The sequence below is a fragment of the Emys orbicularis genome, chromosome 1 (genome assembly GCF_028017835.1).
Source record: "Emys orbicularis isolate rEmyOrb1 chromosome 1, rEmyOrb1.hap1, whole genome shotgun sequence".
Classification (NCBI taxonomy): domain Eukaryota; kingdom Metazoa; phylum Chordata; order Testudines; family Emydidae; genus Emys; species Emys orbicularis.
In genome coordinates this window covers 170361977-170389467 of record NC_088683.1, presented here as the reverse complement: position 1 = coordinate 170389467, position 27491 = coordinate 170361977, and the positions used below count along the sequence as shown (strand labels likewise).

At 41.0% G+C, this 27491-nt stretch overlaps 1 protein-coding gene across 2 annotated transcripts in view; it reads left to right on the top strand.

Annotated features, from left to right (window-relative positions):
• CBLB (Cbl proto-oncogene B) overlaps window positions 1-27491 on the top strand; it is a 202724-nt gene that overhangs the window by 159336 nt on the left and 15897 nt on the right. For both annotated transcript variants that reach the window (XM_065423860.1, XM_065423859.1), the window contains 3 exons: window positions 4824-5189; window positions 10297-10391; window positions 22987-23130. In XM_065423860.1, coding sequence (XP_065279932.1) covers window positions 4824-5189; window positions 10297-10391; window positions 22987-23130 — 605 coding nt within the window. The remainder of the gene's footprint in view (window positions 1-4823; window positions 5190-10296; window positions 10392-22986; window positions 23131-27491) is intronic.

The following is a 27491-nucleotide window of genomic DNA, read 5'->3' as shown; positions in this document are numbered from 1 at the left end:
ACCTTGGTTGAGTTGTGCGTTACTGCCTGGGATCCCATGCCTTAAGGCTCAAAGGGGTGAAATCAAGGCTTTCAGTGGTCTTTTTCCACCTTTCTAGGCATGCCGAATTCAAGGACTCAAGCACTGCAGTGGCTTTATCTGGGTTGTTACTCTTTTTTTATTCCCTCAGGAGAGACTCGAATTCTTTTGTCCAGCAGGGGGTGAAAGCCTTGCGGTGGCCACATGGGATGTACTTCTTAGCGGTCGATTTTTAGGATGCTTGTAAAACGACCATAGCTTCACTTACCAGCCACATTGAAGCAGGATTCCAATGCAGGTTGAAGACAGGAATGACCCTTGTTGATCTGTCCTCAGTATACAACACTGTCTGGAGGCAGGGTCTCCTCTTCAAGGTCTCCTGTGTCATTCTCTGCCAGTGAACGATCCCGGCAATGACTGGGGACCACTGCTTTAAGGTACACCTCAATGGCCAGATCACTAGACCAAGAACTCTTAACTTGGGCATCCCTCAGGCCTCTGTCCTGGCCCCAATACTTTTTAATCTATACACGGTGGATATACCAGCGACGGAGTCAAAGAAATTCATGTATGCGGATGATATTGCCCTAGCAGTTCAGCATACAAGCCTCCATATCATCAGCTGCACCCTAACCCGAGATCTTAGCACAATGGCTGATTATTTCCAATGCTGGAAATTTACGCCTAATCCAAAAGAAATCCATGGTAACTGCTTTCCATCTGAACAATAAAATGGCTAATACCAAACTTGATGTGCAGTTCTGTGGTGAGAGCGTCAGCCATGACGCTAATCCAAAGTATCTTGGCGTTATACTGGACTGGAGTTTGACCTTTTGACAACACCTCAAGAACACCTGCGATAAGGTCAGTTTTCATGTTGCGCTTATCAGAAAATTGGCCGGAACATCATGGGGCTCCTGTCCATGGACCTTACAAACCGCAATAATTGACTTGGTATATTCTGCAGCTGAATATTGTGCACCAGTGTGGTCTCATAGCAGTCACACTAAACTCCATATCTATTCAAGGGACACCATCATAGGACCTAATCACATCAGCCACACCATCAGGCACTCGTTCACCTGCACATCTACTAGTGTGATATATGCCATCATCAATTAGGCCTGAATAAAGACTACAAGAACTAAAAAAAAAAAAAAAAACTAATTTCCTCATGCCAATTTGCCCCTCCTGTTACTCACACTTTCTTGTTAACTGTTTGAATTGAGCCACCCGGATTACCACTACAAAAGTGTGTTTCATCCTGTTGATAATATACCACTTTAATTGAATTGTCCCACTTGGTAAGGCAACTCCCATCTTTTCATGTACTGCTATATGTATCTTCCTACTGTATTTTTCACTCCATGCATCTGATGAAGTGGGTTTTAGCCCACGAAAGCTTATGCCCAAATAAATTGGTTAGTCTCTAAGGTGCCACAAGTACTCATCGTTGTTTTTGCTGATACAGACTAACACAGCTACCACTCTGAAACTAAACTCCTTGACGCTGAACTCAATAATGCTATGTGCATAGTGTCGGAGACGCTCAAATCTACTCCAGTTGACTGGCTCCCGGTCCTATCGCACATCCAGCCTCCACAGATTAGAAGAGCTGCTCATACATCTCGCTTTCTTAATCATGTCAATGCAAATACGGAGATCCCACTGCACTGTGACCTGCAGAACCGCTAAAGACGAGATTAAAATCCTGCAACCCTCTATGGAACCATATCAAGATCCTTACACCCAACTTTGATGCTGAGGCTCAATGGAGAGTCACATGGAGCAATTCAACCTCTCAAAACAAACAGCTCGTTGTTCATCCTGTTGAGGAACCACCGGGGTTTGATTCATGTCAGAAAGACTGTTGCAGATTGAATTACATCAGGACATCTCATAGGAGATGTGGACAAACCCTCTTTAAATGGAAAATGTGGCAAACACTGGGTATGCGACTGTGGTCAAGCAATAGAGCACATCATATCTGAATGTCCCATTCATTCCTTTGCTGGCAGTGTGCTGGTTCTCAAACTTTAGATATAAATTTGTAGTTGTTGCTACCTACCGAAGCCATACGAAAGAAGAAGCATGTTCCACCTAAGGATTCTGACTTAACCTGACCCTCAACCTAACTTCCTGGATGCAGTAAACGCTAGCAGGGTAGGCAGCACTTGTCTAAGTCTATACCATATGACAAGGCCCAGAAAAGACTGGATCTCTGGGCAAAAGTCCCCCGGGCTGGTAGGTGGGAATGGGGGGGAGAGCGGGGGGACGCTAGGGAGCTCCACAAGCCGCACTTCAATGAAAAAAGAGCTTCATGTGGTTCACGAGCCACAGTTGGCCACCCCTGCCCTATGGCATTACTGAAGAATGTACCAGTATCTGAAATATGTATGGCCACTACATGGGCTTCAGTATATACTCTTTCAAATCATTACGCCCTGATCCGTGCTGTCACATCTGATGCGGCACTTGGTTCTGCAGTTCTGAACTCTACTGTGAAATCTCTGATCATGGGCTCGAGGGGTGCCTAGTCTTTAGTGTAGTACAAAGGGAAAGAGACACACTACTCCTTCTTTTGGAGTATATATTGAATTCTTTGCACCCCACACGGAAAATGTATTTTTCAATATTGTATATAGTCCACTGTTCTTCTGTCAAATAAAAAAATTTCAGCTACCTCCGCCAAATACACCTCTACCCCGATATAACACAGTAAAGCGGTGCTTCGGGGGGGCGGGGCTGCGCACTCCGACGGATCAAAACAAGTTTGATATAACGAGGTTTCACCTATAACGCGGTAAGATTTTTTTGGCTCCCGAGGACAGCGTTCTATCGGGGTAGAGGTGTACCACTATTTACTAGAAAATTACATTGTTAAAAACTTTGCAGTAAAGCTGTTTGAAAAAAAAAAGTTGACTTTTAGTTGAAAAACAAAAACCCAACACTGAATTTCCAGGTTTGCAATGAAAAGTTGCAATTTTTCACAGAAAGACACTTTCCACAAAAAATGTTTAGTCAAAAACCCAATTTTCTTTGAAAAACAATTTTGACAGAAATTTTTTGACCAGACCTACCTTGTAGCCTTCTTGGAAAAGTTCATTAAGTAGAAGCTAGATTTAGCCACTTTTACTCATGTTAAATAGCACCTGAGAAGTAGTTCCACTTATTTCTGTGGCGGTCTACTAGTGGAATAAGTTAGTATTTAGTGTGATTAAAGGAGATAGACTGTTGCCCTAGAAATTCATTGAGGGAGTACCTGCAGTGTAAGGCTAAATGCAGTGCTTTCTTCCTTTCAGCAAAATTGTGGGTTATTTTTCTTGTAGTGTTAATATTCATAGATCCCCGGGCCAGAAAGGACCATTGTGATCTAGTCTGGCATGCTGTATACAGTAGAACATCAGAGTTACGAACACGTTGGGAACGGAGGTTGTTCGTAACTCTGAAATGTTCATAACTCTGAACAAAACGTTACAGTTATTCTTTCAAAAGTTTACAACTGAAGATTGATTTAATGCAGCTTTGAAACTTTACTATGCAGAAGAAAAATTCTCCTTTCCCTTTATTTTTTTTAGTAGTTTACATTTAATGCAGTACTGTACTGTATTTGTTTTTTGTGTGTGTGTGTCTGTCTGTCTCTTGGCTTTGCTGCTACCTGATTGCATTCTTCTGGTTCAAAATGAGGTGTGTGGTTGACTGGTCAGTTCATAATTCTGGTGTTCATAAGTCTGAGGTTCTACTGTAATACAGGCTATAAAACTTAGCCAAAATAATTCCTAGAGCATATCTTTCAGAAAAACAATGCAGCCTTGCAAAATTCTATACCATCCAGGCACAAAATTTGCTTACCTTTTACCATGATGATTAATAGTAATGATTTTTGTGGGGGTGGACACCTCAGATGACTTGAGGAGCATAATTTTGCAAGGTGGTGTTAATAATCTAATACTTATGAAAATGCCTTTCCCCCCCTCATATACTACGCTTATAGGAGCGTTATAACTCCCTAGATCTATTCCTTTGACCAGTTTCCTGCTTTTTAAAATATACTTGGGTTCATTATTTTTGCGAACAATTTTAAAATATATTTCATTTAATTTCTAATGCTGTTCAAATCTGAACAAGGAAATGCTCTGACAGAGGAAATGTACTGTGTGTGAACTGCAAGCATAAATATACAGTGAGCATGTCACCTGAGTGACTTGAACAAGTTTGTTCTAGTAGTAGCAGAGTTGACCATAGGTGCATATGTGTCCTAAACAAAAATGGGACTTGTCCATTCTGCCTCCTGGTCCCTAAGCACTGCTGCTCCATGCTCCTTTTCTCCCTCCCTCGCCACCCAGTCCATTTTACTGTGTTATTCCCCATTTCAAAAATGTGTTTTTTTTCTGCAGAAGACATTTTGAGCTCCCAAATATGCCCCAGAATCTTTTGCATGGCCTGTAGCAGTGCTTCAAAGGAGGTATTGTGGAAGCCAGAGCAAAGGAGGATTCTGGAGAAGTTTCATCACCCAGAAATGCCAGCCCTTCCTCCCCCCTTCACCCCTGCAGAAATGGGAATATGTTTTCTGAAGGGAGAGTTGCTGATCAAGAACCCCACTGGTGGAGCAGAGGGGGGTTGGGATTGGCATATTGCTGCGTCCCAATACTATTATGATGCCACCTTAAGATCTCGCATCTTAGACAAATGCCTGCTTAGCCTCTGCCTGAAGTTTGTCCCTTAGACAAAAAAGGTAAAGCGGTACATTTTCATGAGTTGTACATCCATAGACTTAATTTATTTTAATTTCTGGTTTTGTTTAGTCTTCTCCATGTATGGTGAGGAAACAGGATAAACCCCTCCCAGCACCACCACCTCCCTTGCGAGATCCTCCTCCACCTCCACCTGAGAGACCCCCTCCTATCCCGCCGGACAACAGGATAAGTAGACATTTGCATCATCCTGAAAGTGTGCCTTCCAGAGACCAGCCTGTGCCACTTGAAGCCTGGTGCCCCAGAGATATGTTTGGGACAAGTCCATTAATAGGATGTCGAATCCTAAATGACAGTTCCCCCAAACCAGGACTCACTGCAAGTTCGAATATAAATGGAAGGCACAACCGAATGGGTTCTGACCCAGGATTTATGAGAAAACATAGACGCCATGATTTGCCTTTAGAAGGTGCCAAGGTAAGAGATGCGTGGCACAAAGCGTGAAGCCTAATTTTATGTGTTAATCCAACGCAAAGTCTCACATTGGTTAAAGTGCCATTTATGTTGGCTGATGTCAGTCTGCTTCATTTGAAGCTTTCCTGTCGATACTTAATAGGCTGTAAATAAGAGAGGCTCATTAAACTCTAATTCAAAGCAGCAGTAAATGAGGTTCAGTTAGGATTTAATTTTAACTTGAAGCCATCACAAAAATGGCAGCGCAGGAAAAACTATTCTAGATTTGCTATATTCTTCTAGCAAATGATCCTTAGAGTTGGTGCTGTTACTGACTTCAGTTATATGTTGTCTTTGGAAATACCATATTAAAGTTACATATGCATTTATTGATAAATGCTCCAGTCTTAGATGAGATGCAGACTCTGTAACCACAGCAAACCATGAAATATGTGTAAATAATAAATGCACATGTCATAGCTTATACATTTTTTAAAAAAGTAGAACAAATTATAAATCAGATACCTTGTATACCGATGTGTGTGTATGTGTATATATATGTATAAATCAAATGTATAAATTGCCTTTTTTTACAGTAAAAAGAGCACATAGACATTGTGATTTAAAAACCCCACAGCATCTAGTCTCAGAGCCTGGGTCAGCTGACTTGGGCTTGCAGGGCCCAGGCTGCGCACCTATAAAACTGCAGTGTACATGCTCAGACTGGAGACCAAGCTCCAAGACCCTCCCCTGTCGTAAGGTCTCAGAGCCCAGGCTCCACCCTGAGCCCTAGCATCTGTACTGCAATTTTATAGCCCTGCAGCCCGCTACCCACAAGCCCGAGTCAACTGATCCAGGCCAGCTGCCGCCATGCCACGGGTATTTTATCACAGTGTAGACGTACCCAAAGTACCCTTAGTCACAACCCCATGTGCTGCAATCCTCAATTTGATATTATCACTCCTGTAAACCTCATTGAAGGAAAGCCATAAGGTTGCAGTATTAGCATAACTACAATTGAGCTATGCTTGTATCTCTCCTCGTTCTTGTTGCAGTTAATTGCAATAACATCCATTTTTGCAGCTGGATCTTTGTCTGGTTCTCTATACTCCTTCTGTGGACTTGAATAGGGAGATAGAGGGCACCTGCTGTTGGAGCTGCAGTAACCAGCAGTGGCTGGTAAGGCAGACACGGGTAGCTTGGAGGTAGCAATTTTTGATGTGAAGGAGCCAGCCTTAGAGGATGCCTCATCAGCTCTCTGTGGTGAAGGGGATTGGGAGATGGAGGATGATGCTATTTGCAACTTCCCTTCGAGGCCCTGGCTTTCTTGTGGCCCGATGAAGGGAGAGGCCTGTGTAATTCTTTCCTGGGCCAGGCTGAGTAGTATGGTGTGGCATGGGCGACTTCCCCTGTCCACGAGTATGTCACGAATCTGTTCAAATTATTTCTAACTCCACTAGCATTTTGAGCCAGTGAGTTCTGCCTCCAAAACTGCAAGTAGGCTCAAGATCCATTATGGCAGCTCTGGGCAATTGCATATAATATGTCCAAATAAATGTGATTAATTTTGAAAATGGAACAGACTTCTAATGCTGCTTTTTAGTACTAGAGTCCTGATATTGAAAGTTATGAAATTGGTGGGTGAGGCAGAGCCACATTATAGCAGACATTCTGATGTGATCAAAAATCACTCTAGAAAAAGTACCCAAAGCAGTGAAAATCTAGTGAAATCTCTGCTGACATCTTAATGAATCTTAACGGGAAACAATTTCCAGCATAGTTGTTAAGTTTTAACTACCTTTCACTGTCTTACAAGCTTCATAAAAGAAATGATACACATTTTACTGTACTATTAGCATCTTTCCTGAGAACAGTTATGTATAGGGCCATCTAAAGGCCAGTAGCTGGTATTGGAGGTAGAAGGTCAGATACAGTTTGCCTCTTATATATCCCATATTAGAGCTGTTCTTCTATATTAGTAATGATTGAATGTTAATTCTCTTGCTCCAGTGTGATTGTGAGTCTTGTCCTCTATAATGGTTTGATGTAGGGTTATTTTTAGATATTTCAAAATAATAGAATATCTCTTCCATAAGGGTCAAATGTTGCCCTCAGATGCATGTCCATGACTCCTATGGCAAACTTGCATGCACACAAGTCAGCAAAAACTATTTTTGGTAATATACTTTCAGTGAATATAGAACATCAGACAGAGCCTTAGGGATTTACCCAGTTGATTGCTAGTACATGGTACCTAAAGCAAACATATCGCATCTCTGTGGCCAGCATCAATGTAGAGCACATCATAAAACTTGTCAGAAGTCCAAGTTTATGTGTTACATGAGTATCATTGTGGTTGTCTGTCATAAAATACAGCTTTCACAAAAGGTGCAGTTGCATCCTTCAGGAAAATGAATACATTATGCAGAGCTTTTCGTTCACTGGAATATTAGGTTATGGCTTTCAGCCATTAGGCCTCGATTTGTGCATGTGGAAAATTATGTGGGTGCTTTCATGCATCTGTGCTGCTGGGTTTTGCAGGTACAAATTCTAATAATGGTGCATGTAGATATTAGATTTTTAATGTATACATTGCAAATGTTTGTACATGTAAAGTGCAGAGGCATGTATGTATATGCAGTTTTGCACATGAATAAGTTCAGAGCCAGCATATAATAACTAATGTGGAGGACTGGCTTAAAATTTGTCCCTTAAGCAATGTCTTTTTTTTTATGTTGTATCTTTGCATACTGTTCCATTGTTGTTGTAGTCACACATCAGCAAACCACTCTCAAGTAAAAGTGGGATTAAAATAAACAATTGACATGGTACCAAAAAAAACCCACAAAACACCCATCCTCAAGGGATTTCTTAACATTACAGTTGATTTGTAAAGTGACAATAGGAAATTGAGCCTTAATGAAGTTTTCTCATTTGCTCTTAATGTGTTATATCTATGTCAGTAATGCACAGTTCTGACCCTTCCTCTTATTTTTAGTCTCTAAACTCAGTTTAAGACTAAAATGACAAACTAGGTACACTGTATTCCCAAAATACAATGCTTTGGTAATTAAAGTCACTTGGCCTTGTGGTTATTGCCAATATAACTGGAAAAGTGTGTATCCTAACTTACATCGAGCCCTCCCTTTTAGTGCTCGGTTTTGTTTTTTGATTAACAGGTATTTGTGCATTCAGGTTTTTTAGCTTGAATTTCTTGGTCCTTTAAGACAGGTGAGAGGAATACTTTCATGAAAACAGAGTATATCCATTAATTCTTTGCTAACTCTGTTTTTAAAACAAGACAAAACAAATAGCTAAAATCCTATATTGTAGTACTTGAACAACTAGTTTCAAAGGTTAAAAAATGGATTTGAAAATTAAGATGGTCATAGAATGCCTCAGAGGAATAAAGAGAACTTGCATAATTTTCCAGTAATTACTGGAGATCATCTTTGCACATGTAAAATAGAGAACTTCTCAAGTACTTAAAATTACTAATTTGAGACTTTCTCCAATAAAGGCTGTTTGAATTACTCCATTTGCTTTTCAAGCAGGTGAAAAAATGTTGTATTTTTAATTAGGAAAATATTATTTCTGAGGAGTTGGTTTTCACCCGCTGTATATGCCTGAAAACTGTAGATTCTAAAATTAGGCATCAAGGCAATGAACATGCCCTTCGTCAGAGTGGAATGTTCGACTTCCCTACTGATATCAGAGACTACCTTTTTCATGTGAGTTAATAAGTCTTTTTAATGCCCCTGGGGCTTAAAATCTATTGCCTGAACATTGTATAGCTTTGCCTTTTAAAACTGAAAAATTACCATTTTTGTATTGTCAGTGTTGTTTATTTGCAGGAAGGCACACAAGTTGAAAATACTGATTGCCAGCACATGTTGCTACTTTTATTAAAATTGTATTTAAAATTACTTAAACATATAGCTTGGAGATTTTATTGACTGACGGCCCTATTCTAAGGCCATTGGGGTGAGTGGGCTTTGTATCTTGCCCTAAAACCTCTTTACTCTTAACGATCTTCACCTGATTTTCATGAAAACTGAGAAATCTTTTCCATAAGTAGAAGATGCTGATTTAAAGCTGTTCAGCTATAGATTTAAAGACACTGGATAGCTGTAGCCTTAGCAATGACCTAAGAAAAATATTCTTGATTCCACTGTAATCAGTTTTATCAATAGGTTCAGTAATGATTCTTAGACCAGTCTATTAACTCTGAGCTGCTCTACTGTAATTTAACTTTCTTTAGCTTGGAAAATATATAACTTGTATTATGAAGAGAGAAAGGATGGATATGTGATTTAACTCACTACAGTTGAAAGACATGCGTTGCCTCTTCTGTCTGTTTGCTGTGTGACCTTGGACAAGCTGCTTAACATCTGTCTCCATTTCGTAAAGTGGATATTATACATACTTCAAAGGGGTGAAGTGGGAATTTAATAAGTGCTGGTAAAGTGCTTTGACATGATCCAGTGAAAGGAGCTCTAGAATTCCATGATATTGTTTACAGAGTGACTATTTTCCCATCCAAATTCACACAGAGAAAGCACCAACCCTTACATCCAGCTAGACTCTTGTTGAAAGCCCTTTAATTTGAGTCATATTTTAAGAGAGTATTGTGTTTACATTTACAGTTCCGATTAGAGCTTGGTAGTAATGTTTCATGGGTCCAGTCTCATGGCTGGTAGAGGTGTCATGTTACTCAATCTGAGTAGCCAACCAATGTGAAAATTCCATGCCATTGAGCTCTGGAGAGGCCATATATTGGCCCTTTCACCAGTTGACATCTAAATTGTCATCTTTAGGTTTCAGGCTTAACCCATTTGGATGAACAAGGCCATTCACACCTCTGCATTGCTGTTTTAAGTCTGCCAGTTCTCAAAGTTAACATTGCATGAGTTTTAATACTTGATTAATGTTTCAGTCTTTATGTATAATTTAATGGAAGCTAAGATTCAGGAGCACAAGTCTGCAGCAAGTGTTTGCGCTTTGTCCATCAGTTTAGACTTCAGACTCCTGGCGGGTGGGCGAGTAGACCTTTCTGAACTTGTAAAGCAGTACACTCCTGTGATGCTGTATAAGTAACAATATCCGAGTAACATTTCTGTCCATTTTTCAGGTATTTTCAAATGGCCATCTAGGAAATGAAGAATATGATGTCCCTCCTCGACTTTCTCCCCCTCTCACAGCTGCCTCCATCCTCCCTAGTATGAAGTAAGTTATCTTTATCTGGTGTTCTATTATAAAAAGAAATGCATTAATTACATAGACAATCACACTGATTCTGAACCACTGTAAAAAAGAGAATTAACTAAGTTCTCCTAGTGGATGTATTTCCCATGGACTTGAATGCGCTTTTTCAAAGGTAAATTGTGTTGACTAAATGGGAGTAATTTTAATGCTAATTTAACATGTCACATACATTTTATAGTAAAATGGGATGAATTCTGGCAGGCATTGTGTATAGGCTCCTGGCAGTGGGGAGTGCAGAATGGAAGTTAGTCGTTCGTATTTCAGTTCCCCTCCTAAGCCCACAGAGAAGCTACTGAAAGTCATTCATTAGAGGAGATGTAGGATAAGGTCTAGAGGTAAAGAGGGTGTGTGTGTGTGTGTGTGTGTGTGTGTGTCATCCCCAACTCAGCAATGGTGTTTATATTTTCTGTGCTCGTTCCTGCATCTGCTGCTTTACCTGGGGTTGCTGCTGGCCAGACAATGATCCCACAGTATGGCCGTTGTTGCAGAGTACAGTATGGGCACCCATTTAGTTGGAATCAACAGATGTCACTTTCCTCGCACTAGCCAGAATGTGGCCTGATGAATTTTGTCATTTCAAGATGTAGGCTACTCTTGAGCTTTGAGTTGTATGATTTGTTATTCGATGCCAAGATGATGTTCTCGCCGACAAGTGAATCTTCTGATTGGGCTGTGATTTTCTACAGAAGCAATGGATTCTACAGCACTCTAAACCTTCTTTTGTAAATGAGTTGTACTCTATGGATTTTTTTCTTTATAAATTGTATTATCCTACGATACTTGGCCCCTGTGATGGGTTGGACCCCTTGGGAAGTCACCTGATGTTCTGAGATACCACTGAGTTTACCTGTTCTCCCAGCCTGGGCCTCCTTTTACCTGTGTTGCTGAGCCAGGCTCTTAAAACCTCCTCTAACACACACACAGGCAGGGCCACACCCAGTTGCAGATCAGCTCTGGGAAGACTCAGCTTAAGGGACTTGCTCCAGCACTTAGATGTCCACCTCCCTTGGAGTACAGACCGAAATATATATATTCTTCTTCGAGTGCTTGCTCATATCGATTCCAATTAGGTGTGTGCGCACGATCGTCGGAAGATTTTTACCCTAGCAACACTTGGTGGGTCGGCTGAGGCGCCCCCGGGAGTGGCGCCCTTATGGCGCCGGATATATGCCCCTGCCGACCCAGCGCCCCCTCAGTTCCTTCTTACCGCCCGTGACGGTCGTTGGAACTGTGGAGCGCGGCATAGCTGATCTCCACATCCCTAGCTCTTTACTCGTTGTACTGTAGATAGTTGTTTAGTGTAGTTTTTAATAGTTTTAACAGTCATAGTGTAGTTAATAGTAAGTTTTGTATGGCTGTCGTAGCGGCCCCACTCCGCCGACATCGGATCCAAGTGTTTCCGTACCTCGACGACTGGCTCATTCAGGGTCGTTCCGAGCTCCAGGTGCGGTCTCATGTTCAGTTCATCATGAGCTTGTTTAGGCAACTGGGCCTGCTGCTCAACACCGAAAAGTCCACTTTGGAGCCAACCCAAAGAATAGACTTCATTGGGGCGACCCTGGACTCGAATCTCGCCAGGGCGTGCCTACCACAGGCCCGCTTCCAGTCCATGATGACCATTATTCACGGCCTCCAAAGCTTCCCGACCTTGACAGCAAGCACGTGCCTCGGTCTTCTGGGCCACATGGCCTCGTGCACCTTCGTGACCAGACGTGCCAGACTATGCCTCCGTCCGCTTCAGACCTGGCTCTCGTCAGTGTACCGTCCAGGCCGAGACAGTTTGGACACAGTACTCACGGTGCCGACGGAGGTCTTATCCTCTCTGGGTTGGTGGCTAAACCCCAGCTTTGTTTGCGGGGGATGCCATTCCATGCCCCACAGCCATCTCTAGTCCTGACCACGGACGCGTCATCTCTGGGCTGGGGCGCTCACCTCGCAGACCTTCGCACACAAGGTCTTTGGTCCACACAAGAAATAACCCTGCACATCAACGTAAGGGAACTGAGAGCAGTACGCCTGGCGTGTCAGGTATTTCGCGAATACCTTCAGGGCCGTTGTGTCACAATCTTCACAGACAACACAACGGCTATGTTTTACATCAACAAGCAAGGTGGAGCGTGGTCGTCCCTCCTCTGTCAGGAAGCCATACACCTCTGGGAATTTTGCATAGCCCACTCAATCGACCTGGCGGCGTCGTTTCTCCCAGGAATCCAGAACACCTTGGCAGTTCGCCTCAGCAGGTCCTTCCTGCCTCACGAGTGGTCGATACGTCCGGACGTTTATCCATTCTGTTTTCCGGAAGTGGGGATTTCCCCACATAGACCTTTTCGCCTCTCGCAAGAATCAGAAGTGCCAGGTGTTCTGCTCTCTCCAGGGACGCTCCCCGGGCTCCCTGTCGGACGCTTTCCTGATACCGTGGAAAGACCACCTGCTCTGTGCCTTTCCTCCGTTTCCGTTGGTCCACAAGGTCCTTCTCAAGTTACGCAGAGACAAGGCCCGCTTAATCTTGATCGCTCCGGCGTGGCCCACACAACATTGGTACACCACACTCCTCGATCTGTCGGAAACCAAACCAATTTCTCTACCATTGTGGCCGGATCTGATCACTCAGGAACACAGCAGGTTACGTCATCTGGACCTGCAGTCCCTCCATCTCTCAGCATGGATACTGCATGGCTAACTCAATCTGAGCTGTGTTGCTCCAGTTCGGTGCAGCAAGTACTCTTGGGTAGCAGAAAGCCCTCCACTAGGTCCACATACCTGGCCAAATGGAAGCGCTTCTCCTGCTGGTGTGCCCTGAGCAATACTGTCCCTCTGGAAGTGCCAGTACCTACCATCCTAGAGTATCTGTGGTCCCTGAAATAGCAAGGCCTAGCTGTCTCATCCATCGGAGTACACCTAGCAGCGATTTCAGCCTTCCACCCTGGCGAAAACGGGCGCTCGGTTTTCTCCAATCCCATGGTCAGCAGGTTCCTCAAGGGTTTGGAACATCTGTACCCGCAAATTTGTCATCCGGCCCCTACGTGGGACCTCAGTCTGGTCCTAGCTAGACTCACGGGTGCCCCCTTCGAGACGATGGCCACCTGCTCGCTTCTGTACCTTTCCTGGAAAACAGCTTTCCTCATCGCTATCACATCGGCGAGATGAGTGTCGGAACTTCGGGCCCTCACATCGGACCCACCGTATATGGTGTTCCATAAGGACAAGGTACAGGTGCGACCACACCCCGCCTTCCTCCCTAAGGTGGTGTCTGCCTTCCATGTCAACCAAGACATCTTCCTCCCGGTCTTCTTTCCGAAGCCACACGCTTCGTGACGAGAGCAACAGCTGCATTCCCTAGATGTTCGTAGGGCTCTCGCCTTTTACATCGAATGAACAAAACCTTTTAGGAAGACGTCCCAGCTGTTCGTAGCGGTGGCAGACCGGATGAAGGGCCTCCCGGTCTCCTCGCAGCGAATCTCGTCTTGGATCACATCAGGCATCCATGCGTGCTATGACTTGGCTGGTGTCCCAACTACCCGCCTCGCTGCCCACTCTACTCGGGCTCAAGCTTCGTCCTCCGCCTTCCTGGCTCATGTGCCCATACAGGAGATGTGTGGGGCAGCAACTTGGTCATCAGTACATACCTTCACTTCCCACTATGCCATAGTGCAGCAGTCCAGGGGCGATGCTGCATTTGGTTCAGTGGTCCTCCATCCCGCGACTTCTAACTCCGACCCCACCGCCTAGGTAAGGCTTGGGAGTCACCTAATTGGAATCGATATGAGCAAGCACTCGAAGAAAAGACGGTTACTCACCTTTGTAACTGTTGTTCTTCGAGATGTGTTGCTCATATCCATTCCAAACCCGCCCTCCTTCCCTGCTGTCGGAGTAGCCGGCAAGAAGGAACTGAGGGGGCGCTGGGTTGGCAGGGGCATATATTGGGCGCCACTCCAGGGGGCACCTCAGCCGACCCACCGAGTGTCTCTAGGGTAAAAATCTTCCGACGATTGTGCACGCGGTGCGAGCGCGCACACCTAATTGGAATGGATATGAGCAACACATCTCGAAGAACAACAGTTACAAAGGTGAGTAACCGTCTTTTATAGTCGCCTCTTCCCTCAATGTGGAAGAGGGTATGCACAATTTCTCGCCCCCCTCCAGTTAGAAATCATATAAATTGGGTTATATTATAAACCAGAAATAAATGTATTAACTATAAATGTGTATTTTAAGTAGTTAAGGTGGTAGCAGACAGAACAAAGCAGATTACTAAGAAAATAAAACAGACCGCGCAAACTAAGCTTAATACACTAAAGAAACTGGTTACATGTAAATTCTCACCCTAAATGTGGTTCTAATAATCTTCTTCACAGGCCAGATGCCCTTCCAGCTTGGGCTCAGTTCTTTCCCCCAGTTCAGTTTTAGTTGTTTCCAGCAGTCATCTTGGGTGGGGTAGCAGGGGAGAACTGATGGCCCGGATTATCTCACTCCTCACCCTTAAATAGGATTTGCATAAGGCGGGAGTCCTTTGTTTCCCTAGTTTGACCTCCCCCCCCCCCCCCTTCCCTTAACAGTGGAAAGTTAGAAGAAGTCCCCAGTAATGTTTTAGTATCTGGTGACAAGACCATTTGACTCTGTAGGGCCTTGTAGCAATTCTTCACAGGCTGACCCACAGGTTCACAGGAAGACTAAGCTCTTTTACAGTCCATTGTCCTTGTTGACGGGCCATCTGCCCTGTCCGGCTTTTCCGTTGTTGTACCTGAAGGGTTGGCAGTGGGTGTCACCCAAAGTAGCATAGTTGAAATACAGATACATAGTCAATATTCCTAATTTCAGATACAGAAATGATACAGGCATACAAATAGGATAATCACATTCAGTAAATCATAACATTTCCAATGATATCTCATATGACCCATCTTGCATAAAGTATATCTGTTATGTCATATTAATTTCATAAGCATATTTTCATAAAGAATATGGAATGACACATCACAGCCCCCTACACTATGTAGTTCTTCCTTCGGCACTGAAATAGCGTAGCTGTAGTTGTGCAATAAAATAATCACATCTGTCAACATGGCACCTATTGAAACAAAAAGAATTGTAACGGTAGAATGTGACATTGCCAAGTCTTTTGAAATCTTTGTAAACCCAATTTGCTGTTATATTTAAACACAGCAGGAAGAGAACAGCGTTAAGGGTGAATGTAGCTCAGAATGTCATTGTTCTGCCACTCTTTACCAAAGCATAAAGGTTATAATAAAGCTGCAATTGACAGGAGACACTTTCATTGTAACTAAGGATACGTTTTAGTCATGGATATTTTTAGTAAAAGTCATGAACAGGTCACACGCTGCCTTCACCCGGGAGCTGCGGGGGTGGTGCCTGCAGGCGGAGGCAGTGCGCAGAGCTGCCTGGCCACGCCTCTGTCTAGGAGCTCAGAGAGGGAGATGTTGCAGTTTCCGGGGAACCCCCTGAGGTAAGCGCCACCCAGAGCCCTCACCCTGTCCTGTGCCCCAACCCCCAGTCCCCTCCCACACCCAAACTCCTGCTGCTGCTTGGGGAATAGGGGGTCGCGGTGGCCTGAGACTTGCCCCAGCAGCGGCCAGTGCGACTGAGCTGCTCAGGCGGCCACCGGACCAAGCGTACCGGCTGCTGCAGAAGTCACGGAGGTCACGGAATCCGTGACTTCTGTGACCTCTGTGACAAACTTGCAGTCTTAATTATAACACATTTTCATTTGGTCACGACTTTCTAGAAAAGTCACACTTTGAGTTGAAATTGTTTGTATTTAATCCAAGTTCAAAGGTGAATATATTTTGGACAATATACTCAAGCCATTTTCGTTGTTGTTTGAGCTTTTGAGTTTGAGTATAGGAAAGAGAGGGAAGCTTGCTTATAGCTAGATATCTCAATATTGAAACTGGACATCTGTATATTGAAATAAATGCAGGCATATATATATTCCAATAATAGTTTCAAATAAACACAGCACAGTACATGCATATATTTGAATGTTTGATTCCCATAGACTCTGTGAGAGAGAATATTTGGTAGAGTGACCATTTCAGAGGTAGTTAAAAATTGAAATTTTTGTTCCAGAGGAAATTGTGATATTTCAGCATTTATTTTCATACTGAACAGAAAGTTCATAAATGACTGAATTTGGAAATGTCAAAATGTTTAGTTTTGGCTTAGTTTGACATTAATCTGTTTCTGCTGAAATTGTCACTGGTGCCTCAGGGCCCCATTCTCTTCTATGGGCTGGGCTCCCTGTCTAGACCACATCTCCCATGATGCACCACAGCCGGTCTGCCAGAAATGAGATTGTGGTGTATCATGGGAGTTGTAGTCTCACCAGGGAGTCTGATAGACAGAGGCGAATGGGCGCATGTACGTCCAGACTACAGCTTCCCGGAGGCACTGCAGCAGCTCAGGCAGACAAAAATTAATGTTGAATTGATGCAAAATGAAATGTGTCAATTTGGTTTGACAAACAGAAACATTTCAGTTTAGGTTAATCTGACCAGAAACTATATTGTTTCAGTTCTACTGATAGAAAATAGAAATATTACCATAGATAATTTCCCTTTTGCAGAAATATTTTCCACCAAAAAAAATTGATGGAAAATACACACCCAGCTCTAGTTTATTTCATGATGACTCACTTTGTTTTTTGTTTATTTTAAAAACCAAACACATTTTAAATTAAAAACGTTACCTTGGTGTGTAGAAGGTTTTATGTTAAGAAAATTTTGGATATCCATACAACAACTATAATTGTGCCGCATGGTATGGGTGTTAAGGCAGAAAAATTATCACTGTGCATAATAGCAAAAACTACATATGTCCCATTTTAAATTGACCCAATCAAAGATCTTACTTTGTCAAGCTTGGGTCTAGATTATTATGTGAAACCAGGTTAACATTGGTGTTGCACTTTTTAAAACTAATCAGCTTAATAAACGCAGACCATATTTGCAACAACAAAAATTGCTTTCGAGCATATAACATGGATAATGTTGAGCCTGATGTAACTTGAAATGGTTGAGAGAATATTTTTACAGATTTTTTTTTCCTCTCTAAAATTTGAGAGCCGTTAGCCCCCATAAATATGTCAGACTGTTTCTGTTTGGTCAAAGATATTCTGTCATCCCATAGCTGTTCTGCTGCAGTCCGACTTAAATCCCCCATCTTTCCTATTCTCAGGCCTCTGTTTAGCCATGGCTGGCAGCGAGATCACATTATACAGAACAGCGGGTTTTTTCTATTATTTTCACAAAAGTAATTCCAGCGTCAGGACTGCAGACACTAAGATCCTTTCCTTTTATTATTTTCTGTTCCCAGTTAGAAACCAGATCTTGCAAAGTCATGGACTAGGTATTCTAATTCACTTGAAGCCTGATCTCATTTACACTGAGACCCCTTTCCACTGCCAAATGTAAAGGAGAAATCAGGCTCAATGTGTGCCCCTGAAATATCAGACATCCAAGTAAATTTACATAGAAATTCAGGAAATATTTTGAAAATATTTTTACCAAGTATTAAATATCATTAAGATAAAAATCACCACTGCTATTTGTTGCGAGATGGAGCCTTTTTAAAAACAAATCGATTGAATTTTTAAACTGTCTAGTAGTAATGAAAAATATTGGGGGGCACAAAATGAACAAATTAAGGCTCTTTGAAAAACTTGTGGATAATTGTCTTAGAAACAGATTAAAATAAACACTTGTTGAGACCAAAATGCCATGATTAATTCATTAAAAGAAAAAGGTGATTAAAATAAGCTGCTCAATAATAATAGCTGTCATATGTAGCATTTTAATTGGTAGATCTCATAGTGCTTCACAAAGGAGGTCAGTATCACTATCCCCATTTTATAGATGGGGAAACAAAGTCACAGAGGAGCGACATGTATTGCCCATGGTCATCCAGCAGACCTGTGGCAGAGCCAGGAATAGGAGCCAGGCCTCCTTAGATCCAATTCAGTGCTTCATCCAGTAGGTCGCACTATCTCCCTTCTGAAATTTCATATATTTTGTATATCCCTCATCCATTTGTACCTTTCCTACATCTTTGGGAAGATATTCCCATATGTCTCACTTTCCCTGACTCTGCCATATTTGAATACAGTAGTCTTAAGTATTCTAAAAAAAGTACAGAAAAACTTTTGAAAGAACCTCGACAACAATGTTTTGCAGTTGCAAACAATTGTCAATAGTTGCGGAAGGGTTTATATTTTCCCTTGTCTGTGATTTTTTTTTTTTACTAGATATGCTGCCATATCATTTGGGTTGCTGTTAACTTTATGATTTCTACGTGTCCTGCTAATTCATCTTCATCTTAGGTCCTTGATCTTCCTGCAGAATCGCAAGTTTTGTCTAATGCCCTTTGAACATGTTGAGTTGACTTTATATTGCAAAAGAACATTCCCCTCATAATTAAGTAAAATGCATACCCCACTGGTAGCACCTTCATGAAGCACATGGCTTGCATTAATTTGTATTTTCCAATCTGCGACTGAATTCTGACCCAAAGTGCAAAAATAATTATGTTGGTACTGGACTGTTCAAAATCCATATTATTGTATGGATCACTAATGAACTGCATCATTTTTATGTCTCAGTGTTCCTTGTTAAGTGGAATTTAGTGTGAACTTTTTTTACCCTTTCCTATGACTTGCAGACCCTCAAAATCTGCTTTTTCTTTTTTAGCTATTTCGATTAATGGGCTAGTTTGCATTGAAGAAAGTTATGAAAGTAATTTTTCAAATCATGCATACAATAAGACATCTTTGCTCAAAAAGCTGTCCTATTTCTAGCAAAATCATGCTTGCCTTACTTATGTGAGTTAAGTCATTTTTGCCTTTTTGCTAGTAATATGTGGTATATCACAGCAGGCTTTTCTCTGTGAGAAAAGGCTTGCAATGTAAATAATTGTGAACTGTCAGTGTGCTCAGAGTTCCTCCCGTAAAACTGAGACAGCCTCAGAATGACTTGACAACTAGTGACAAAAACCTATTTTGATTTAATAGCTTTCCCTTATTTGCCTTTGGCCATCAATACTCTTCATGAAAGAGAGAGTGACAGCTGGCTTCTTTTCAAACAACCAGAAAATATTGAGACACCACTGATAAGGATTTGACTCAGCCTTTCAAATGACAAACATTGCCAAATGCGGGGGAGGCAGGATGGGACTAAAGATTACTTCAGTGGGTTTTGTTGTTTGATTCCTTTGCTTCTCTTTACCTGTACACAAATCTTTCCAGAACTTTCATAGTAGTAGTAATCTTAACAAAATGTAAATATCAAAAATAAATTTTAGAAATAACCTTTCCAAATATAGGCACTCTACGTACTTCATTTCACAGGTTATAATGGAGTGTACATCTGATTTAAGCAGTTTTGTAATTAAATCTCTGAACAATGTCTAGAACTATACCTGAAGGAAGCAATCAAAGCCCTCTCTTAAAGTGTCAAATAAATAAATCTTGGATAACTTCAAATAAGTTGTTAGTAGATATCCATATTATAAAATCCAGCTCTGAGCATAAGAGTCTGTCTGTGAAACACAAGATAATTTTTATCTAACAATTACAAATTCCATAGAAATATCTGCCTGCTTTGGTTCTGTATACCTATCTTATTAGAATAGCATTATGCTAATAGTAGAATAATGAAGACTTAGTAACAGGCAGTTTTTTTTACTCAAGAATAGCCTTCTGTTCTTTCTATAGTATTCTCGGTTAATTTATAGTACGTGGAGTATAAACCAGAAGTCGAATATGATTTCATAAAACAAAGAATAGCAAACTATTACATCTTTTTTTCAAACCATGGTGTTGCAAGAGTTTAACTTAGAGTGGTTTTAAAGGTTAAAAAATATAAAATAGTCTTCAGAGGAACTTGGGCTTCAAGGTAGCAGTACCTACTGATCCACAAATCTGAGAGAAGTCCTCTTGTGCAGGTCTTTGAACTTCCTCTCTATGGATTCTGACCTTTCCTCATCCTTCTGTTACATTTTTCCATCCCTTATGTGGTGGGCACAGGGCAGTGACACAAACATCTTGTCAATTTTAACTAGGAATATGAAATCAAAGATCGGAAAAAGTCATTTTAGCCTGCACTGCTTTATTTACAAAAGGCCTTTTGCTCCCTCTACAGAAGGTGGTTGAAAACTACAGTACAGACACCTATAGAGCTTAGTTCCATAAATCTTCTTCTGTTTTTCAGTAGAGATCTGCCCTCGGTTACTGTGTTCACAAAATAAATTGGATTCCTGCCATTCACAGATTTGTTTTTTAAAGTCAAAAGTATATTAATGATTGCAGGAAAGAATAGCTGAGCACTAAGAAGCTCCAGACTTTGAATATATTTAGCAAATGCAGCACATCCATCACTCTAGTGCAGCAATCCTTTTGCTTTCTCTCTGCCTTTGCAGGCTCATGACCTGCTAGATCTATAGTGGCCACACTTACCCTTTTAAAGTAGCATCTGGAGTTTGGTAGTCATGTGGCCCTATTTAGTATAACCGACGAAAAACACCAGTTTCCATCAAGTAGAAGTGCACTATGTGCCAGATGCTTCAATACTGTTTGTGTTGTGTTGTGTTGGTGAAAATGGGAAGACAGGCATGGCTTGATAGGGAGTACAGTTCAGCTCTGTTCCCATAACAAACTCAGCTGGACCAGAAGCCCACTCCCCTTTCAAACTTAAGACTCTCTCTGACTCTCAGCCCTCCCGCAGTACCCCATTAAACAGATGTGCCTTGTAGTGTGGCTTTAAGGTCAATAGATTTGAGATTTTGTAGACCATGTAGTGATACAATGCATAAAAACGGTCAGGAACATATGTGCATTTGTTCTAGGTCTCTTAAATTAATTGTGCACTTTTTCAGAATGAGCGGTACACCCATTATTGACTGCATGATATTTCATAACCTGATATCCAGATTATTTTAGGGCAGTTCACTCCTTACCATTATTATTCAATTAGTTTAAGACTCAAGCATTGTCCATGACAATTTCATTTAATGTTGGAAGTAAATGACAACCGTAATAAAGCTTTACCATTTCCTACTCAGGGTGTTTTGTGAATTTCTTTTATTAGATTTGTAATGTAATCATTATAAACATAGGTTTACAGTAAGGAGTGGAGACCAAAAAAAAATTGTTGTTCGCTAGAGATGGAACGTGTCTAGTCATCGCTTACCAAGAACAAAGGACAGAATATGAGCCTTATTTGTAAAGATTTTATCTTTTCATAGTGGCACTTTCCATGTGTTACTGCTAGCTGAGGGAATTACATTTTGTGTATAATTTTGTTTATACTCAGTTTGAGTAGAGTACTTTTTTCTGTTTTTGTATTTTTAAAACCAATTGCATACTTGTTACCAAGGCCAGGTAGAAGGACATGGGACTGACTGTATGGGCGGAAACCTCTTTCCCAAGCTGTGCAGTGGTAATATTTGACTGCTCTTGCAACCTCCAGCACTGCAATAGTGATTGCTTTGTTTGTGTTTATCCCTCTTCCTTTAGCAGGGGGCTTGTTGGATTTGCGTGGCTACTGACCCACTGCCAGTGTTCCAGCTTATTCCTGCCCGATCCAATCCCATCCACACGAGTGTAAAAGGAGATTCCATTGAGCTGAGCTTTGCCGAGTACAAGCAGTGTGCACTCCCCTGAAAGTACTTCTGTGCTTCTCCTCCACAATTCATTATGACTAAATTGGGTTTGCTGGGGTCGGGGCCCTCTGCATCAGAATAGGGGGGTGACAGATGAAAGGGACGGGGTCCTAGAAGTGCCTGTATTTTTATTAACTCCAGTGTAGCACATGTTCAGTCTGATCAGAAAAAGCAGGTCTCTTTATTGCTTCAATAGCGAGCGAGGCCTGAATCAAAACCTGAATTCTGGGAAAGTTTGGATCTGCAGCCAAATCTTGTAAGTCAGGCCACACACCAGCACTGATTTCCAACCTGTAGCTCCTCAACTACAAATGACATCTTCATAGACATACTAGAATGCACCACATCCTAGTAACAATGGGGGCAGTTGTCTGGGAAGATAAAATGACCATTCAAAAACTAAATCTGAAAAACGCAGACAAACGTGACGGGGGCAGTGACGTTGCTAGAATCAGACTTCACAAAACTGGCGGCATACTGTGAATGTCAGCTCTCTCGTTGAGCCCTTCAAAATACTGTTGCCTTACTGTAACCTTCATTTGGCTCCTTTGATAAATATAATCAGGTTAAGCTTCTTACGTGGATGTTTTGTATTCTAAATCTATTTAATTCTGCATGGCTCTCTGCTACTCCATTTGATGACAAAGTAGCTCTCTGGCTGTCCAAGGCTTACCGCCTGCTCCGCTGTACAGTTTTAAGAATGGGTGATATGAGAAGGGAAAAACAATCTCATAATTTTGTTTAGTCTGACAGGATATCTCTCTGTGTTACAGTTATTATAAACTGGTGACATTTACGAAAAATTGTTTTCTTTAGTGTTGGATCAAGCGTGGTTCTTCAACAGATAAACTGATGCTGGGCATGGGTTTCTTTTACCCTCTCTTAGGTGTGTCATTCCTGTAACAAATTCCCTTGCTGAGAAATCGAGGGAACATGTAGAAGAAGAAGATGAGTACAAGATTCCTTCATCCCATCCTGTATCCCTGAGCTCCCAACCACCTCACTGTCATAATATAAAACCTCATATTAGGTAAGGTTGTTTGCAGCATTGCACTGCTTTGGAGAGGAGAATAAAATCATTTTAGAATGAACTTTTGACAGGTTTTCTAAAATCTAATTGGTTATAATCATGGTGAAGCTGCCTGCCTTCTGAATGTCTAATCTTTTCATGCTTGGGTTATTCATGCCCTTTTATTCCCCTGGTGGAGTTGAAGGAGAATAGAAGCCATAAAACTCTGTGGTTCAGCATATTTGTGTATCTGTGGTTCAGAATTTAAGTAACAAAATGCAGAACACAGTTGAATCAATACACTGTGCCTATCAAAATACAGCAGTACTTCCCATGGTTTCACTCTCTCCTTGTCTCCTGTGTACCAGAGTTATAGCAACGTCTTTAAACTTTTAGAGCCCATTTCACAGAAGACCTTCCTTTGTGTTTCACAGGGAGAAAACATTTTTCATTCAGACTTAATATCTCTCTTGCACTTCAAATAGATCTTAAAATAATATCCCCGAACTGTCACAGTCTCTGAATCATTAATGGGTTGTGGCAAGTAGATTTGAAGTCAAGAGAAATTGCAGATGAAGGCTGTGTGGCTCATGGTGAACCTCTTGGTCCCTGACTCATAAAGCTAATCTGAGTGTGCGGAATGAAGATAATAATCAGGAGAGAGGCTGAAATATCAGAAGGGACCAATTACTAGTAGTCTTATAGGTCAAAAGTACGATCTTCAAATCAATTATTGATCTACTAAGTTCTGACTCTTCTGCAGCCTAAAATTCATTGATACATTAGGACTTTTTTTCCTTTCATAATGTGATGTCAATGCAATAAAACTCAACTTCCTCTTCATTCCAGACTTAACCAATTAAGGTCTGATTTTACACGTTTAATAAAAGAGATTTAGCCCAGTGTGGTGAAAAGGTCACGTTCTGACTACTTCATCTGACGAAGTTATAAATTCCTGGAAATATAGTCTATTGTTATTAACAGAAATGCAGACACGACCTTCTGTGCATAGATGTGAATGTTCCACTGGTCTTTGAGTGTTTTCTAGTCATGTACCCTTAAACTCCCACCTATTCTTCTGGGGAAAGATGTTTTGATTTTTTTAATAGACATTCAATGTTACTGCATAGAATTGACTTTATGGGACAGACAGGATTTTAAGACTTTACATGTATGGGCCTATTTATCAGGGGTTTGGTTTGGTTTGTCCCACTTGGGAACCTCTCCACCAAGTCAGCCATGTAGTAGAGAGATGAGTTGCCTATATGAATGGAGGAAGAATGGATGAAAGATGAACATGCAGGAAAGAAGGAGAGTGCTGCATAGGAATAAACTCCATTGGCTCTACAGCTGCTTAGGACTCCTACACTAGGGGAAGTCCCCAGATAGAGAATTATAGGAAGTTTCCACTCCCTTGGTACCTCCTGTGTGGCACTAGTGGAGTGGGGCTGAGAATCTTGTTCAGTATTTCGCAACCATCACAGTTATACATTTCAAAGCTGACTTTCCCACCATTCCATCTGGCCATTTGTTTTTAGCCTTGTTGATCCATAAGAGAGATTACCTTCAGCAGGTCATGGGTCCTTTGGACCAACAGTGCTAGGCTAGCGCTAATCCAGGACATCCAACACAGAAAATGTCCTTAATTGATAGTTAAAGTTGCTGCAGTGATTTCATGTAATAACCCTTGTACAAATTACATACATAACAAGAAAGTGAGGCCTAAAATAAAAACCTGTGACACTTAAGAAAGTACAGAAACGACCTGTTGAATGAATTTATATAAATATTCCAAATGTTACATTAACTTTCTGCTGTTAGCTAATGTCAGTGCTGAAGTGTAAACATTCAAAATTATACGTTTCACAAACAACCTTGATTCCGACCAACAGCATATACTTAGGAACTGGAGCTAGGCAATATTTTTCATTTAAAAAAGGTTTTTTGACAAAAAAGGACTTATTTTGTAGAAATGACAATTTTTGTGGAAAATCGCTATTGCTGTTGAAAATACAAAAACTGAAATCTTTGTTTTTCAGTGTCTGAAAATTTCAGTTTTTTCACAAAAATTAGAAAAAAAATTAAAAATGATTGTTTTTTGTTTTCATAAAAAAATTTTTGGCACCCCTTCTCACCTCTTGTTTTTCAGCAAGCTCTATTAGGAGCTTTTTCAATGTGTTTTTCATAAATAAGTGAATTTATTCAGCTGTGTAACTAGTATACATTTTACTTGCTGAAAGAGTTTGTAACGTTTTGTGGAGTCGTATCAAATTCCCGTTTTCACCTTCAAAACGCGTCACAAATGTTTGGTAAGCATGGGTATGCCTATTGGCCTCTCCATTTTGAAGTTAAATTGGAGATTTTACACTCTGGCTGGCTGCCTCATGAGAGTGCGTAGTTTTCTGGCTGTGACAAGGACTTCATAAGGGGCCAAAATAATCTTGGGGTGACTTCATTAAAATTCTGGATTGAGCCCAGATACTTTAAAGGAGATAAAGAGACTGCAGTTGTTATTGTGGATGTCATGTAGTTCTGTGGCTATTGAATTCAAGCATCCCATTCTGTGCTTTTTGAATACATGTTTAATTTAAGACTTTGTGCCACTGTACTAGTATTATAGTACATTTCCAAAAGTCATATTATAATATACCAAATGGATTGCATTGTAGTTAATCAATTGATTTGTTTTGTAGCTGACTTTATCTTACTGCCAGATTTGTGTGTGTTGTGGAAAGGAAAGGAGAGAAAAGACGAGTGTCTCAGTATAACAGTCTAATTAGGCCCCTACTAATATAACACAATTGTATCATTCTGCTTATAATGTTTCTCCAAAAAGTATTTCCTTAAAGAGGAAAAAAAAGTAGCTGGGATATAGGATGTGGGGTGTTTAATAATTGCTTACCTTGTATTTCTAGTGCAAAGGATATGCTGTTATGGCCTGGTCACACTGAAGACTTCCTCGTTGGCAGGGAGTTGTGTTAGGACACTTTGTTGTCTGTGGCAAGTCGTCTTTCCTCCTTGATAAGGAGTCAAGGGTGGATTATTCCGTACAGTCTATTTTCAAGTGACTTAATCAGTCTAGCTTCAAGGGACTCAAGCAATGTTTCGTTCTCCACTTCCATTGGAAGACTGTTCCACAATATAATAGGTCTCACCAATAGGAAGGTTTTTCTTCAGATAGTCAGGAAAATAATTATTCTTTATTTTCATTTCATTATTCCTATTTATAGCTCCTGGGACCACACACAATTCCATTTCCTGTTTATATGCTTTAAATAATTGCACATGCTTTATTCATCCATCCCTTCCATATGGCCAGCATGTATAGATTTATTTACATTCCTGTTAATGGTGAAACTCTAGATCTCTCTAGCTTGAAAGGGTCAATGATTTGTGAGAATGGTGTATGTAATGTGACCTATAGCCTTCCCCTAACTGAAGAAGCTTATTTTGATCATTCCTACCTATACAAACTTCGCAGTTCTTGTCACAGAGTTGAGGTGCCTCCATTCCCCAGTTGGTTTTTAACACTTGTTCAAATAGCACATCATTCACTATTGGGTGATTTTAGTTTCCTGTTAGTATCCTGAGCCTTTTAGCAGAGTTATCATATATTATCCACTAAGGATAATTTGTATTTTTATGCCAGGATTTTCCGTAGCTTTCTACTTTACTGCCTGAATCACCAGGATTGCTAGTTCTGGGAAGTTTTAGCAACCAATTTGACACTTAGGCTTCTCTCTACAGAACAATTTGTTTCCCTTTGGAGGAAAGGATAAAATTGAATATAAAAGACAAAGCAATACACCACTTTTTTGACAACAGAGGATCTAATGGAGACCCACTAAATTGTTTTGGGCAGAGTTAATTCTTTTATTTTAAGAGTTTGACTAGGAATATTACAGACATGCACTATTTCCATGGGTTTGTTCTTGTTTAATGGGTTTTATTTCCAGTATATTTACTGTTTGATTTCAATAATAAAATAAGGATGAATTTACATATATAACTTTACAATATGGAGAAGTAGCATATTCTAGTAGACTGAGCTTTGGGTTGAGAGCCAGGAATTCCTAAAGTCTAATCCCAGCTCTTCCACTCTTTTGCAATGGAGACGTGCGTAAATTACTTAATTTCTGTGCCTCAGTTTCGCCATTAGCAGAATAGTGTAATTTCTCAGAAGGCTGTTGTAAGGATTAATCTGTTACTGTGTTTAATATGCTTTAAAAGTGAAAAACACTATATGAGTGCTTAAAGAGTTGTTACAACTTACATCAAAACAAATGGAGGAATGCCATCTATGTAGTGCTATAGCATTCATTTTGTGATTTGGGGGATGAAAACTTGGGTGGTTGGTTGATTTCTTCCTTTGATCTCTGCTT